The 13,800-nt window shown below is 34.6% G+C and overlaps 1 protein-coding gene across 3 annotated transcripts in view; it reads left to right on the top strand.

Moving 5' to 3' along the window:
- LOC125672105 (ubiquitin-protein ligase E3B-like) overlaps positions 1-13,800 on the top strand; it is a 59,577-nt gene that overhangs the window by 10,988 nt on the left and 34,789 nt on the right. For 2 of the 3 annotated variants that reach the window (XR_008795722.1, XM_056139407.1), the window contains exons 12-22: positions 171-291; positions 2,974-3,008; positions 3,915-3,941; positions 5,865-5,894; positions 6,003-6,115; positions 6,374-6,522; positions 9,259-9,414; positions 10,891-11,065; positions 11,919-12,037; positions 13,064-13,184; positions 13,421-13,517. Coding sequence is in view for 2 of the 3 variants with exons in the window: in XM_056139407.1 (XP_055995382.1) it covers positions 171-291; positions 2,974-3,008; positions 3,915-3,941; positions 5,865-5,894; positions 6,003-6,115; positions 6,374-6,522; positions 9,259-9,414; positions 10,891-11,065; positions 11,919-12,037; positions 13,064-13,184; positions 13,421-13,517 (1,143 nt within the window). In the remaining variant the exon portion in view is untranslated. The remainder of the gene's footprint in view (positions 1-170; positions 292-2,973; positions 3,009-3,914; positions 3,942-5,864; positions 5,895-6,002; positions 6,116-6,373; positions 6,523-9,258; positions 9,415-10,890; positions 11,066-11,918; positions 12,038-13,063; positions 13,185-13,420; positions 13,518-13,800) is intronic. The other variant, XM_056139413.1, reaches the window with a different exon arrangement.

Genomic DNA, 13,800 nt, shown 5'->3' with positions numbered 1-13,800 from the left:
AGGTATCGGGGATATGAGGCATGCAATTTGAACAAAATCCAGAAAGTGTTAATACTGCAGAAGTTATCTAACCTTGTTGGAGACTGGTAGCTACCAGACATAGTTGTTCTATTCCAGGAAAGAAAATTGGTCTCGGGTATTCGATGATTGTTTTTAATTTCAACTTTCAGTGCCTAAATGTTCTCATCACACATCGGATTTTCAAACGAGCTTTGGATTTGCTGACTAATGAACAGAGCACCAGGATAATCTTCAATTCCCTGGAGGGAAGTTATGCACTTTGTCTGCTAGGTGATTTCCAGTTTACAAAGAGTTTTACATGTCCATGATTTCATATTGAATTATAGATAGAATAGAATAGATAAATGGTAAAATGTGGATATGCAAGGTGAAAAACAAGCATGGAGTTGGGAGGGGGGATCCCCTCCCAAACTTTGTATTATTTTGAAATGCTGGTATTGAAACTTTTTAAATAGTATGTATATGTAAATCTTTAAGGTGGCTCACTTTACCTTTAAAGAGTTTATCAAATCAGCACGAATTCATTTGATTATGAAAGATACGATGGTATGTAATAAGTACATATGTCAAGAAAACAAAAAATATACAATTTTGGAGAAAAAAGATGATTTTCTAAAATTTATTTCAATAAATTTCGCAAAAGACACTGGTGGATTTGAAATCGGAATATGTGGGTCTGTAGCCCAATACCTTATCCACTGAGATAAGCAGATTTGCAAGCAAATCGATTCGTACAAGTATTTACACAAAACAGTTGAATCCCCATCTTGTGATGTAGTGTCTTAAAAAAATGTGTAAGTCTTGATGCAATAAGCTACCTTAAACACTACTGGTATATAGAATTCAGGATTATAAATATATACAGTGTATGCAATATGTTATAATTTTTGTCTATATAGTAATTTGTATTTTTTAATTAAACATTCCGCTTTAACCCACGGCTCTCTGGGAATCAGGTACACCTGTACCCTATACATGGTTTGTCCTGTAACTATGACAACAGTGACAACACAGAAGTTTTTTTACACCTTTTTATTGAATCAAAATACTAACACTTCACACAATAGAATCAAACAATTAACACAAAGGGAGAGTGGAATATGGGTGGCCGCATTGTATCAACCCAAGGGTCCGGGGGAATGTCCGGCATACCAACTAAACCAGTATAATGGGCAAACCGGTGGCCTAGCGTTGAGTGCCAGTACCGAACATCACAAACTATGACTTACCACTGATTTGGGATAATAAGAGTTTTCAAGTCGTCTGTATACCCCATTACCCAAAGATTACACCTGGTTGTTAGTACATTTCCCTGTACTCCAGGACTAAGCCTCCCCTCCTGTGTGAAGAGGTGGAGTGGGCACCAAGGCTGACCGATTTGAGTGACCCCAATCCAGAACAACATAATTTCCAGACATATACATGTATGGTTTTCTTTTTTACCAGCCAATGCCCTCTACTGTAGGTGGCAGATAGGGGAAACAATTAAGCCAGACAAGCTGAAAACTTCCCAATATATCCCCTCAGACCCCACCCCCCATACAATGCGACGAATAAAAAGGGGGTAGATGTAGATTTTTGTGGATAGTTTAACAATTGTCAGAGGAAGTGATTCACAGAGAAAAGTCATGTTTATGAGGTCCTTGAATATGTGGGTGTAAACATCTGAATGCACTTTCCAGGTCAAAGCTGAAGACTGTTGTGCTTAAAAAATAAAAGTCTGACAGATGATTAATGTGCATAAATAGCTTTGAATACGGTATTTAAGGAGGTACTCTACATCATCATAATGGCTGACTTCCTTTTAAAACATGGATGAATATATGCAATGTTTGTATATTCATTTATAAAGTCATCACCTAGCTGAGTAGCTCAGTAGGTTAGCACGTCGACTGCTGAACTGTGGATCGCGGGTTCAAGTCCAGCAGGGGTTTCAATTTTTTTTCCCAGATTGCATTTTACTAAAACTGCACTTTTTGACTAATGTAAATTTTGAAAGTTTTCAATTTCAAAATATTGTTGTACATATCCTCCGCTTTTTATCCATATCAAATTTCTGTGGTGTAGCATACCTCCTTAAGTTATGAAGCATTGCCAATCAAATCTTGGGTATCAGGAAATAAAACATTACATCTTGGGAAAGGGGGAGGGGATTATGCCACTTTGGCGTAAAACGGAAACGGAAGTCACGTTACGCCTTGACTTAATTGTACCAAATGATGAGAAGTAATGTTAACTTGTACCATTGTTTAAAGGGGCATGGACACGATTTGAGCTGAAAATTTTCAAATTTTATTTTTTCATTCTTAATGTTTAGAATACTTAACTAAGATGTTTCTAAAGGTCAGCAAAAATTTGAATGTCAGTTGTCGAGGTATATGGGAGATACAGAGCTCACAATTCTTTGTTATGTAAAGAAGGCTTGTGTCATGTTTTTGTTTACATAGGTTAAATATACAAGTAATACTTCGTTTAAAGCAGATTTTTCAATTTACAAGTTAATTCTGATCACAATCAAATAGTTTCTAGTGTTTAGCACAAATCATATTGTTTTAAACATGCTATTTTCTATTAAGCAATCTATATGTAAACAAAAACATGACACAAGCCTTGTTTACATAACAAAGAATTGTGAGTGCAGTATCTCACTTGTAACTCAAAAACTGATATTCAAATTTTGGTTGACCATTAGAAATACTTTAGTTAAGCATTTTAAACAATTAAAAATGGGGGAGGGGGGGGGGGGATTTTAAGCTCAACCGTGCCCGTGCCACTTTAATAAATGTAACCACACATACCGAACTGTGACATTTTGTCAGTTAAATGAGATTATTTAATACAAATTTAATAAAATAATCTGTCGTAATGCAAAATGATGTAATGCAGTGTAATATTTCCTGCACTATGCTAGCTGTATGCTGATCCATTTTGGTTTTTTTGTCTGTTTTTCAGCAAACTTGGTCGGTTTAGGCATGGTTGAAGTAGAGGTACGTCTATTACTATAAAATGAGATAGTAAACGTTGTAATGTTCTTTCTGAATGAGATAGTAAACGTTGTAATGTTCTTTCTGAATGAGATAGTAAACGTTGTAATGTTCTTTCTGAATGAGATAGTAAACGTTGTAATGTTCTTTCTGAAAAGATGGCGAATGTTAAGAATTTTTTTATAAATTGTTATGAAATTATGTTTGGGAATGTATTGTTTTTACTCTGTTTCTTAAATTATTATTGTCATTTTTTTCTTCAGCACTTCTTTTTTTTGTCTGGTAGTTTTTTCTATAAACTACACAGGGGATTAAGATGAAACCTTCTTAGGATAATAGTATAGCATCTGTAGATGTGTAGAACAAATGTCATTTTGTCTGAACATGCACACATGAAGGGAATGAACTGATACCTGTGATTTTTCTTATAAAGGTGTCATTCTTTGAAAGACCATAACCTTTTTATGTTTCATCAAAATCTGAAATTTTTGTTGTAGATGGTACTCCTGTCAAAATTACTTGTTAACATGCACATGTGGTAATTTCTGATTGGACCATTTTGAAATCACCATATTTTTCTAATTAACAATGGAACATTAGGAAAATTATGCTGTAGGTATATGTGCCTGTTGAATTACACCAACAAAATTGCTTAGTCATAATCATGTGCTCGTGTGTGCATATCTATTGTTTTCATTCAATTTTGAGGTAATGAAATGACTTTCTGATAAAAGACTCAAATAAAATAAAAAATTTACCTCAGGTTTATGATATTATTGCCTAATAAATGGTGTAAACAAAAATTGCAAAATGAAATGTGAGTGCTTGTGTAATTGTAATTCTAAACATCTAAAATGAAGTCATAATCTAGAGCATTGTTAGATTTCAATAGAATGTTTTGACATTTAGGCTGCAGATACGTTTCTGGACTCTCTAGTAAGTCACTTACACACACATGCAAGCATGTGCATTCAATTTTGATTGACTAGTATCTAAATACCTGTAACTCTCTTATGAATGAGAAAAATGGAATGATATCAATATCATGGGTACATACTACACAAATGTAAAATGTAAGATGATTTGAGGTTGTGCTGAAATGTTTGTGTATGCACATGCATTGTTTTTGGACCTTCTGTTTTGGACTAACTCTTGTGAATCGGGGGCATTTAGTCTTTTGACCTGTCTGTCCGTGGCAAAATTTTATTAATCTTGGTCATATCATTTACACCATAAGAGGTAGACCTTTCATATATGGTATGTGTATTCCTTATGGCAAGACCATTTCATTGACACCAAAATCTTTTACCTGGTTACTTTAATATTTACCTTTAACCTTCTTGTAGAAAATTTGAATATCAGCCATATCTTACAAATTATAAGAGGTAGTGTTTTTATATTAAAAATGTGCATTTCTTGGGAGAAGACTTTTCCATCAGTACCAGATTTGTTATCTTGACATTGACCTAGTTTTGGGGGGGAAAATTAACCTTGATCATATCTTTTACACCCTTTCATATTTGGTATGTGTATTTTGTTGTGGCAAGACCTTTCCATAGACACAAAAATCTTTGACTTGTTGACCTTAACATTGACCTTTGACCTACTTCATATCTTTCAAATTGTTAGAGGTATTGTTTTTATATTAAGCATGTGTATTTCTTGTGAGAAGACCTTTCTGTTTGTGCAAGATTTGTTGATTGTGTGACTTTCACATTGAATATTGACCTAGTTTTTGGAAATTTTCAAAAATCTTTAACCTTGGTCATATATTTCAGAACATAAGAGGTAAAGTTTTCATATTTGTCATGTATTTTTCTTGTGGCAAGACCTTTCCATTGACACCAAAATCATTGACCTTGTGACCTCTACATTGACCTTTGACCTACTCTTAGAAAATTCGAACATAATAAGCTATATCTTTTAAACCATAAGGCACTACTTTCATATTTAGCATGTGCATTTCTCGTGAAAAGACCTTAACATTGATACCAAATTTGTTGACCTCTGACCTACTTTGAAAATTATTCACTGAAATGAGTTCCACTTAGTTGTCATTAGTGTTTCACAAACACATCTTGTTCATTGAAATCTTTGGAAATTTATCCTGAATTCATAGGTATATCAAAACTTGTAATGAATCAGTACGATCAGATTACTCACAATTACACATGTGCTGAATTTTGATTGGATGATACTTATCATATTTCTGTTCGAGATTTGTTTTTTAATAAAATGGTCTGCAAGTTGTGATATAGGTATATATATTGGTAGATAGTGGAACTCTTGGTGTTCTTAAAATCAAAGCTATCGTGCATGCACTTGTGTTTAATTGTGAAATTTTGATTTGATTGATTGTAAATTGTTTAACGTCCCTCGAGAAATTATTTCACTTATATGGAAACGTCACCACTGCCGGTGAAGGGCTGCAAAATTTAGGCCTATGCTCGGCGCTTATGGCCATTGAGCAGTGAGGGATCTTTATTGTGCCACACCTTCTGTGACACGGGACCTCAGTTATTGGTGTCTCATCTGAAGGACCACCCCATTTAGTTGCCTCTTACAACAAGCAAGAGGGTACTGAGGACCTATTCTAACCCGGATTCCCACGGGATTTTGATTGGATAAAAGTCAAAAACTTCTATTTTACTGAGACGCTTGATGGATTGGCATGGTTAAAGTAACTGACCAGAAAGTGCATGCACGTTGATTGATTTTAGATAAGGCTTTATATTATATAGTTATATTATATAGCACTCCAATGAATGAAGGAAATGAGGTGAAATTTTTACTGTGTATAATGTAATTGTCTGTTTGGGGAACATCCTTTTACAAGATGTATTTGTTTTTGTTTTTCAGGGACTTGTGGAAAATACACAGAGTTTTATGGTGAGTTTTGTCATGAATATGATTACAGTTGTATATTAAACTTTATGTAAGGAACGATAATGCTGGGGACACCTGCAGATTTTTCTCACCAATCTTCACTTATTTCAGTCAGTGGTTATTCGCTTACTGGAAAGTTGTAAAAAATATGTCCTCAATAAGAAGTCCAACCTAACAAACTGGCATCCGATCCTTGGCTGGTTCTCACAGAAATCAGACGAAAGGTATTGTCACATACTTCCTTATTGTTAAAAGGTTCGATTTTGTCGTAATGAACTGCACAGATCAGGAAAAGAGTCTCATGGAATGGACAGAGTTTAGCATCTAGCTGAAGTTAAGTTGCGGTGCAGTGTGTAATATCTTTTTGCTATGAAATAAACCCAGTCATGACACAAATATATAGATAAAACATTGAGAGAAAGTCACCAGATGATATGAAAACTTCTCGAAACACTTTGACTGAAATTCTTTTTTTTTTTCAGTTTAAATGCAGCAATGCCACATGTGAAAGAGCAGATCAAATTACTTTGGTCTGAGAAGATGATCAGGATCTTGTTTTCTGACCTCTTGACCTATGTAAAGGTGGAGAAAGAGCAATCATCTGCAAAGAAGGAACCCTCTCCCTCCAAAAGTTTGTAGAGTTAATGTTACTGAATGTAAACTCATGATTTATAGTTACAGAAGGAACCCTCTCCCTCCAGAAGTTTGTAGAATTAATGTTACTAAACACAAACTTGTGATTTATAGTTACAGAGTAGGTCATGTAGCCCCACACAAAGAAGAGAGGCATATTGCTGTGCATATGTCGGTCGGTCAGTAGACCACATGTTGTCCGCTCAATATCTTGAGAACCATTCACTTGATCATAATGATATTTCATATGTGGGTTGGATATGAGTAGAAGAGGACCCCTATTGAGGTAAATTTCAGGTCAAAAGGTCTAAGGTTAAGGGTCAGTCCACTCTGGACATACTGTCTGCTCAATATCTTGAGAACCATTTGTTTGACAGACATCAAACTTGGTACACTGGTACATCCTAAAAAGTAGATGAGCACTATTGATTTTGAGGTCACATGGTTAAAGGTCAAGATCAAACTGGACATAGGAATATACTGTCTGCTCAATATCTTGAGAACTCTTTGCTTGACATACATCAAACTTGGTACACTGGTACATACTCAGGAGAAGATGACCCCCATTGATTTTGAAGTCACATGGTCAAAGGTTAAGACAGACATCAGACTTGGTACACTGGTACATCTTAAGGTGTAGATGACCCCTATTGATTTTGAAGTCACCTGGTCAAAGGTCAAGGGTTACACTGGACATTGTAATATATTGTCTCCTATATTTTAAGAATCAGGTGCTTGATTAACACGAAACTTGGTACACTGGTACAGCATAAGGAGTAGATGACCCCTATTGATATTTAGGTCACATGGTCAATCCACTCTGGACATAGGAAGATATTGTCTGCTCAATATTTTGAAATGGTTTGGCACTGCTATCAATTAAATGGTGCATGTGTATAACCCTTTTCAATTTTGCACCGGGGGGTGTAGTGTGTTATACATGTTTTACAAACATTACTTTCACAATATTATCTGTTGCTTACAGTCAAACCTTTTGAATCACTTCGACATATCCATAGTATTCAAGATATCAGTGTTTGAGACACTGAAGTTGAACTGTACATGCTAAAATTTCATTATGCTTATAAATTGACATGATCAACCTTCTAGCGAAAGTTCTGAATTTACAGTACTATCATTTCTTTAGCTCATGCAGCACCACACTTGTATGTAATTTCACTTTCTCACATAAAACAAAGAATGCAGTAAGACCTACTGAGAATATTCAACTGCATCCTTTTACCAGCTGATTGGAAGCCATATTCTTAAAAAAAAAATCTTCATTTCCTGTAACATATATGCATACATGTATATGAATTTTAAGTTTCTTAAACATTTTGGAAAAATATCTATTTCAAATATGCATCGAAAGGATATAATACTCCAACTTTTGAAGAAAAAAAAAGTAGTTTCATTACAATGAACCTGTCTAATCTGGCACAAAATATGTCTCAAGTACAATTAAGGTGAAACAAGTTTTCTGTAACCTCTCATTTTTTAAATGTATAGATATTATGTTATCGATTTGATTAAAATCAGATCCTTTGATCCACTCAGGTAAATCACTACACCTTGTGTAGATATCTACGTCAGTGGATCAATGGATCTGATTTTAATCAAATTACAGTCAAACAACTATATCTCAAACTTGAAGAGATCTGAGAATTTGAGACATCGAGGGTAAAATACTTAAAGAATAAGTGGTTGGGACTTCCGAATCACTTTGACATATCCATGGTATTCGAGATACCGATGTCGAGATACCGATGTCGAGATACCGATGTCGAGATACCGATGTCGAGATACTGATGTCGAGATACCGAAGTTTAACTGTGTTGTGTTCTTTTCTTGCTTGATTTTAAAAAAGTATTTTGCCACAGTATTGGATGATACAGTGTAAGTAAAATAGAAAAAAGAGAGTTAGAATTAGGATCATAATACACCTGTAAAACAGATTACACAGGTATCAGAATAGAGAGGTTAAACTATACACGATTGACAGGAATAGAGAGGTGTAACTATACATGATTGACAGGAATAGAGAGGTTTAACTATACATGATTGACATGAATACAGGAATAGAGAGGTGTAACTATACATGATTGACAGGAATAGAGAGGTTTAACTATACATGATTGACATGAATACAGGAATAGAGAGGTGTAACTATACATGATTGACAGGAATAGAGAGGTTTAACTATACAATGTACATGATTGACAGGAATAGAGAGGCTTAACTTTGCATGATTGACATGAATACAAGAATAGAGAGATTTAACTATACATGATTGACATGAATACAAGAATAGAGAGGATTAACTATACATGATTGACATGAATAGAGAGGTTTAACTATACACGATTGACAGCAATAGAGAGGTTTAACTATACAGATTGACATGAATACAGGAATAGAGAGGTTTAACTATACACGATTGACATGAATACAGGAATAGAGAGGTGTAACTATACATGATTGACATGAATACAAGAATAGAGAGGTTTAACTATACATGATTGACATGAATACAAGAATAGAGAGGTTTAACTATACATGATTGACAGGAATAGAGAGGTTTAACTATACTTGATTGACAGGAATAGAGAGGTTGAACTATATATGATTGACAGGAAGACACGAATAGAACGATTTAACTATACATGATTGACAGGAATAGAGTGGTTTAACTATACATGATTGAATATAGGTGGCTATTTATTGAATTTGACAGATATACTGAAGAAAGCTATAGATAAAGCCTCGTCCAAGTCGACCGGTGCCAAGATCAAACTGGAGAGTCCACTCGCAAGGACGACGTGTAACACTTGTGCCCTGTTTCAGATTATGATGAATACTCTTAGTCAGCTGAAGATGGACATTCTGTCAGGTGGGTCAATAACTTATATAGACGATAGTTTAACAACATGTACATGTAAACTGTAGAGCCTAAAAGTGTGCAGTGTGGATGAAAATGTCTTTTCAACAATATAGAAACTGCAAAGTGAATTGGCCCAGTTTTAATTTGTCTCCCCTTCCCAGAAGGGAGACATATTGTTTTAATGTGAATCCTTCTTCTTCTTCTCCTTCCTCTTCTCATACAAAGTTTGTCCGGGCCATAATTTTTTTGTCTTTAGACATAGGCCTGTGATATTTGGTATGTAGATATACCGTGATAAGACAGTGTCATGCATACCATTTTTGATGATCTTTGACATGACCATTTATGTAAAGGTCAAATAATAGATTTTTTGGGCATTTTTGTTGTCTGGATCATAATTTTTTTGTCTTTTGACATAAGCCTTTGATATTTGGTATGTGGATATACCAAGATAAGACAGTAGGCACATGCCATTTTTTATGACCTTTGATCTTTTATGTAACAGTCAAATAATAGAATATTTTGGGCATTTTTGCTGTCCAGACCAGAACTTTTTTTTTGTCTTTTGATTTGAATGTATTTCATTGTATATATTTGACATAGACCTTTGATATTTGGTATGTGCCATGATAATAGACTTAATTAAGTAAATATTTTGATTAATTATATCTGAAGATTTATCGAGCACAGATGTTTAAAAACTGCAGGTGTACAAAATCAAATCAAATGCAAACATATACTGAAAATTTCATTTGTTTATGAAAATTATTTCAAAAAGTTAGCTGGATTTGAAATTTAGATTTTAAAAGTCTATTCTCAGTTTAATGGGGACTGTCTGTTGTCTCCAGAAATTAAAAACATAATCTTCTGATTACTGATGTCTTCAAACTAATTATTGGTCAAATTATTAAAATAAACAATAATTTCAAATTAGATTAAATGATTTTAAAGAAATAAATTGATGTATATTTAAATGTTGGCTAGGTAGATTTTTTATATACTCTGTTTTACGACCCTGTGTTTCTTTGTGTATAGTAATTGCCAGCTGACCACTCCAGGTAAATAACATAAGGTTTGATTAGACCCCACCTGCTTTTTCAGTAACTGTACAGTCATGAAATGGATCTTTAAACGCATTTACCAGATAAAACAAATCCATTGTATATACACTGCTCCCTCCATATATAAGTTGATTAACATTACCAACTTTTTGTTGTTTCAAAAATTTCCAAGACCCAAGCAAAAAAGTTGTTTTCTAACTGCATTCAACCAGTTTGTTGTAACTTTATGGTTTTAAATTTCTTTTGCTTGCTCAGTGAATTGTTCATAATGGGTAATTTGCTATAATGCCACCCTCCCTTTATTGTCCAAATTTGTCTTAAACAAAAGTTGGCAATATACCGAGGGAGCACTGTACATTCTGAGTATAAGAATCCTCATTTTCTCCTATTTCTATGTAGTAATTATGAAATTTGTGTACTATAGGTATAAGTTACAATCAGGTCCTGTTGCCGGCATTGTGGAAGTTCCTCTGTGACCTGGGCCCAAACTGTGGGCTTAAAGTTTTCCTGGACTTTCTGAACCAGACTCCCAATAGTGTTATCCATCCAATATTCAGCCTGCTGACTGTGTTCTGTGAGGCTGCAACTCATTATATTGTGTAAGTAGTTTTGTATTCATTGGGGGGGGGGGGGGGGGGGGGGGGCAATAATTTGATGGTAGTCCCAGGTGTTTGCATATACATGTACTAGTATTTCTCACCGGATAAAGGCTTATGTCACAGTGTTGGATTTACCAGTTTATGGTCATCCTCACAACGTCGACCACGAGTGGACTCGGGACACCTGATGCGGTGAGGATGGTTTGTGATGTATATGTATCTGTGATTGTCGTTTTGGATTTAGCAGCATTTTATCTTCCATCATCAACACATTCTGTGTTCTGATGTTATGTATGAATGGAAACAATGACAATATTTACTGTATTCAAAGATCAAAATGTCAAACTACAAACCATTAGATACTGCAACTACCCAGGAACATATCATTGGAAATTGTCAATAAGTGTGGCAATAAGTGACTTCACTAGAGGAGATGCCTATTACTTCATTATGAGCAGGTGTACACCTCATCAAGGCCTGTTTTAAAATGGTGTAATTGGACTTCACTATATGGGATAGCCATTAATGTGGATTGGCTCATTCTTTAATTGATATATGTTACCTCGATTGTAGAACTCTAGATGATAATTGATATGTGTTACCTCGATCGTAGAACTCTAGACGATAATTGATATGTGTTACCTCGATCGTAGAACTCTAGACGATAATTGATATGTGTTACCTCGATCGTAGAACTCTAGACGATAATTGATATGTGTTACCTCGATCGTAGAACTCTAGACGATAATTGATATGTGTTACCTCGATTGTAGAACTCTAGACGATAATTGATATGTGTTACCTCGATTGTAGAACTCTAGACGATAATTGATATGTGTTACCTCAATTGTAGAACTCTAGACGATATGGAGATGTATGAACGACAGAAAATGTTTAAGTTGGAAGATTACATCAAGATGAGCAAGTTTCTAAATTTATTTGTGTACAGAGTCACCTGGCACAATCTTATAGGTAAGGTTTTACACCTGATACAATCTTATAGGTAAGGTTTTACACCTGATACAATCTAATAGGTAAGGTTTAACACCTGACACAATCTTATAGGTAAGGTTTTACACCTGACACAATCTTATAGGTAAGGTTTTACACCTGACACAATCTTATAGGTAAGGTTTTACACCGATACAATCTTATAGGTAAGGTTTTACACCGATACAATCTTATAGGTAAGGTTTTACACCTGACACAATCTAATAGGTAAGTTTTTACACCTGACACAATCTTATAGGTAAGGTGTTACACCTGACACAATCTTATAGGTAAGGTTTTACACCTGACACAATCTAATAGGTAAGGTTTTACACCTGATACAATCTTATAGGTAAGGTTTTACGTGGCCAGAAATCAGTGGAAAAGAACTTTCACTTTTAATTGAAAATGTTTTAGTTCATTTACAAATAATCATGTTTCCCTAAACACTGTAAAAGACTTTCTATCAAGAAGAAAAACACATCACAGTATATATTAGCAGCTACAGTTTTCTGAGCTATCCTCTATTGTAATTTTCTATCACAGTATACATTAGCAGCTACAGTTTTCTCAGCTATCCTGTATTGTAATTCTCTATCACAGTATACATTAGCAGCTACAGTTTTCTCAGCTATCCTCTATTGTAATTCTCTATCACAGTATGCATTAGCAGCTACAGTTTTCTCAGCTATCCTCTATTGTAATTTTCTATCACAGTATACATTAGCAGCTACAGTTTTCTCAGCTATCCTGTATTGTAATTCTCTATCACAGTATACATTAGCAGCTACAGTTTTCTCAGCTATCCTCTATTGTAATTCTCTATCACAGTATATATTAGCAGCTACAGTTTAGGGAGTGATTCCTTTATGATTTTCTCAGCTATCCTCTATTGTAATTCTCTATCACATTATACATTAGCAGCTACAGTTTTGGGAGTGATTCCTTTATGATTTTCTCAGCTATCCTCTCTAGTATATTCTCTATGTTAATATTTTGTCTCATTAGATTTGAAGAGTTTGGAAAGTGGAGAGTCGGACGTTTACAATGGTGCACACAATCTTTTGCTTCTGTTGTATGAAAGAGATTGCAGAAGACCCTACGCTGAAAAAGATCACTGGCTTAACAGGTCAGTTAGTGAAGATTATCATCAATGCAATGCAAGCATTCTTCTTTGAAAGGTTGAACATTCTGCATGATGGTGACTATGAGTTATCATTATTTTGATTGGTTACTTGTAGGGATATCATTATTTTGATTGGTTACTTGTAGGGATATCATTATTTTAATTGGCTACTTGTAGAGATTTCATTATTTTGATTGGTTACCTGTAGGTATATCATTATTTTGATTGGCTACTTGTAGAGATATCAAACCTAGTTCATTCCTTAAAGAAACTGACAGAGACCGAGCTATGGAAGTGTTGGTGAAGAAAACTCCGTTTATCATTCCATTTGCAGAGGTACTTTTAAAAGCTGCATATAGGATTATTTTTCCCCTGTCTTATTTTCGTTCTTCTACACTTGCATATGATTTCACTTTGTTTTAAACTTGCCCAGACACAAATATGTTAAAAGAGAGATGATACAGTCTCACCCAGTCTTCAATTCGCCCAACTTATGAGGGCAAAAGGAGCGAAAAAAAACAGTGGCAAATATTAACCTGTATACAGTAGTACAGTGTTTAGCTATTCCTGATGCATAGTCTTAGTTGATTTGTGTTTTGATTAAATTAAATTCTTACTA

Source organism: Ostrea edulis, chromosome 1 (genome assembly GCF_947568905.1).
Source record: "Ostrea edulis chromosome 1, xbOstEdul1.1, whole genome shotgun sequence".
NCBI lineage: Eukaryota > Metazoa > Mollusca > Bivalvia > Ostreida > Ostreidae > Ostrea > Ostrea edulis.
The sequence above is the reverse complement of the archived record's forward strand: the minus strand, read 5'-3'. Positions and strand labels throughout refer to the sequence as shown.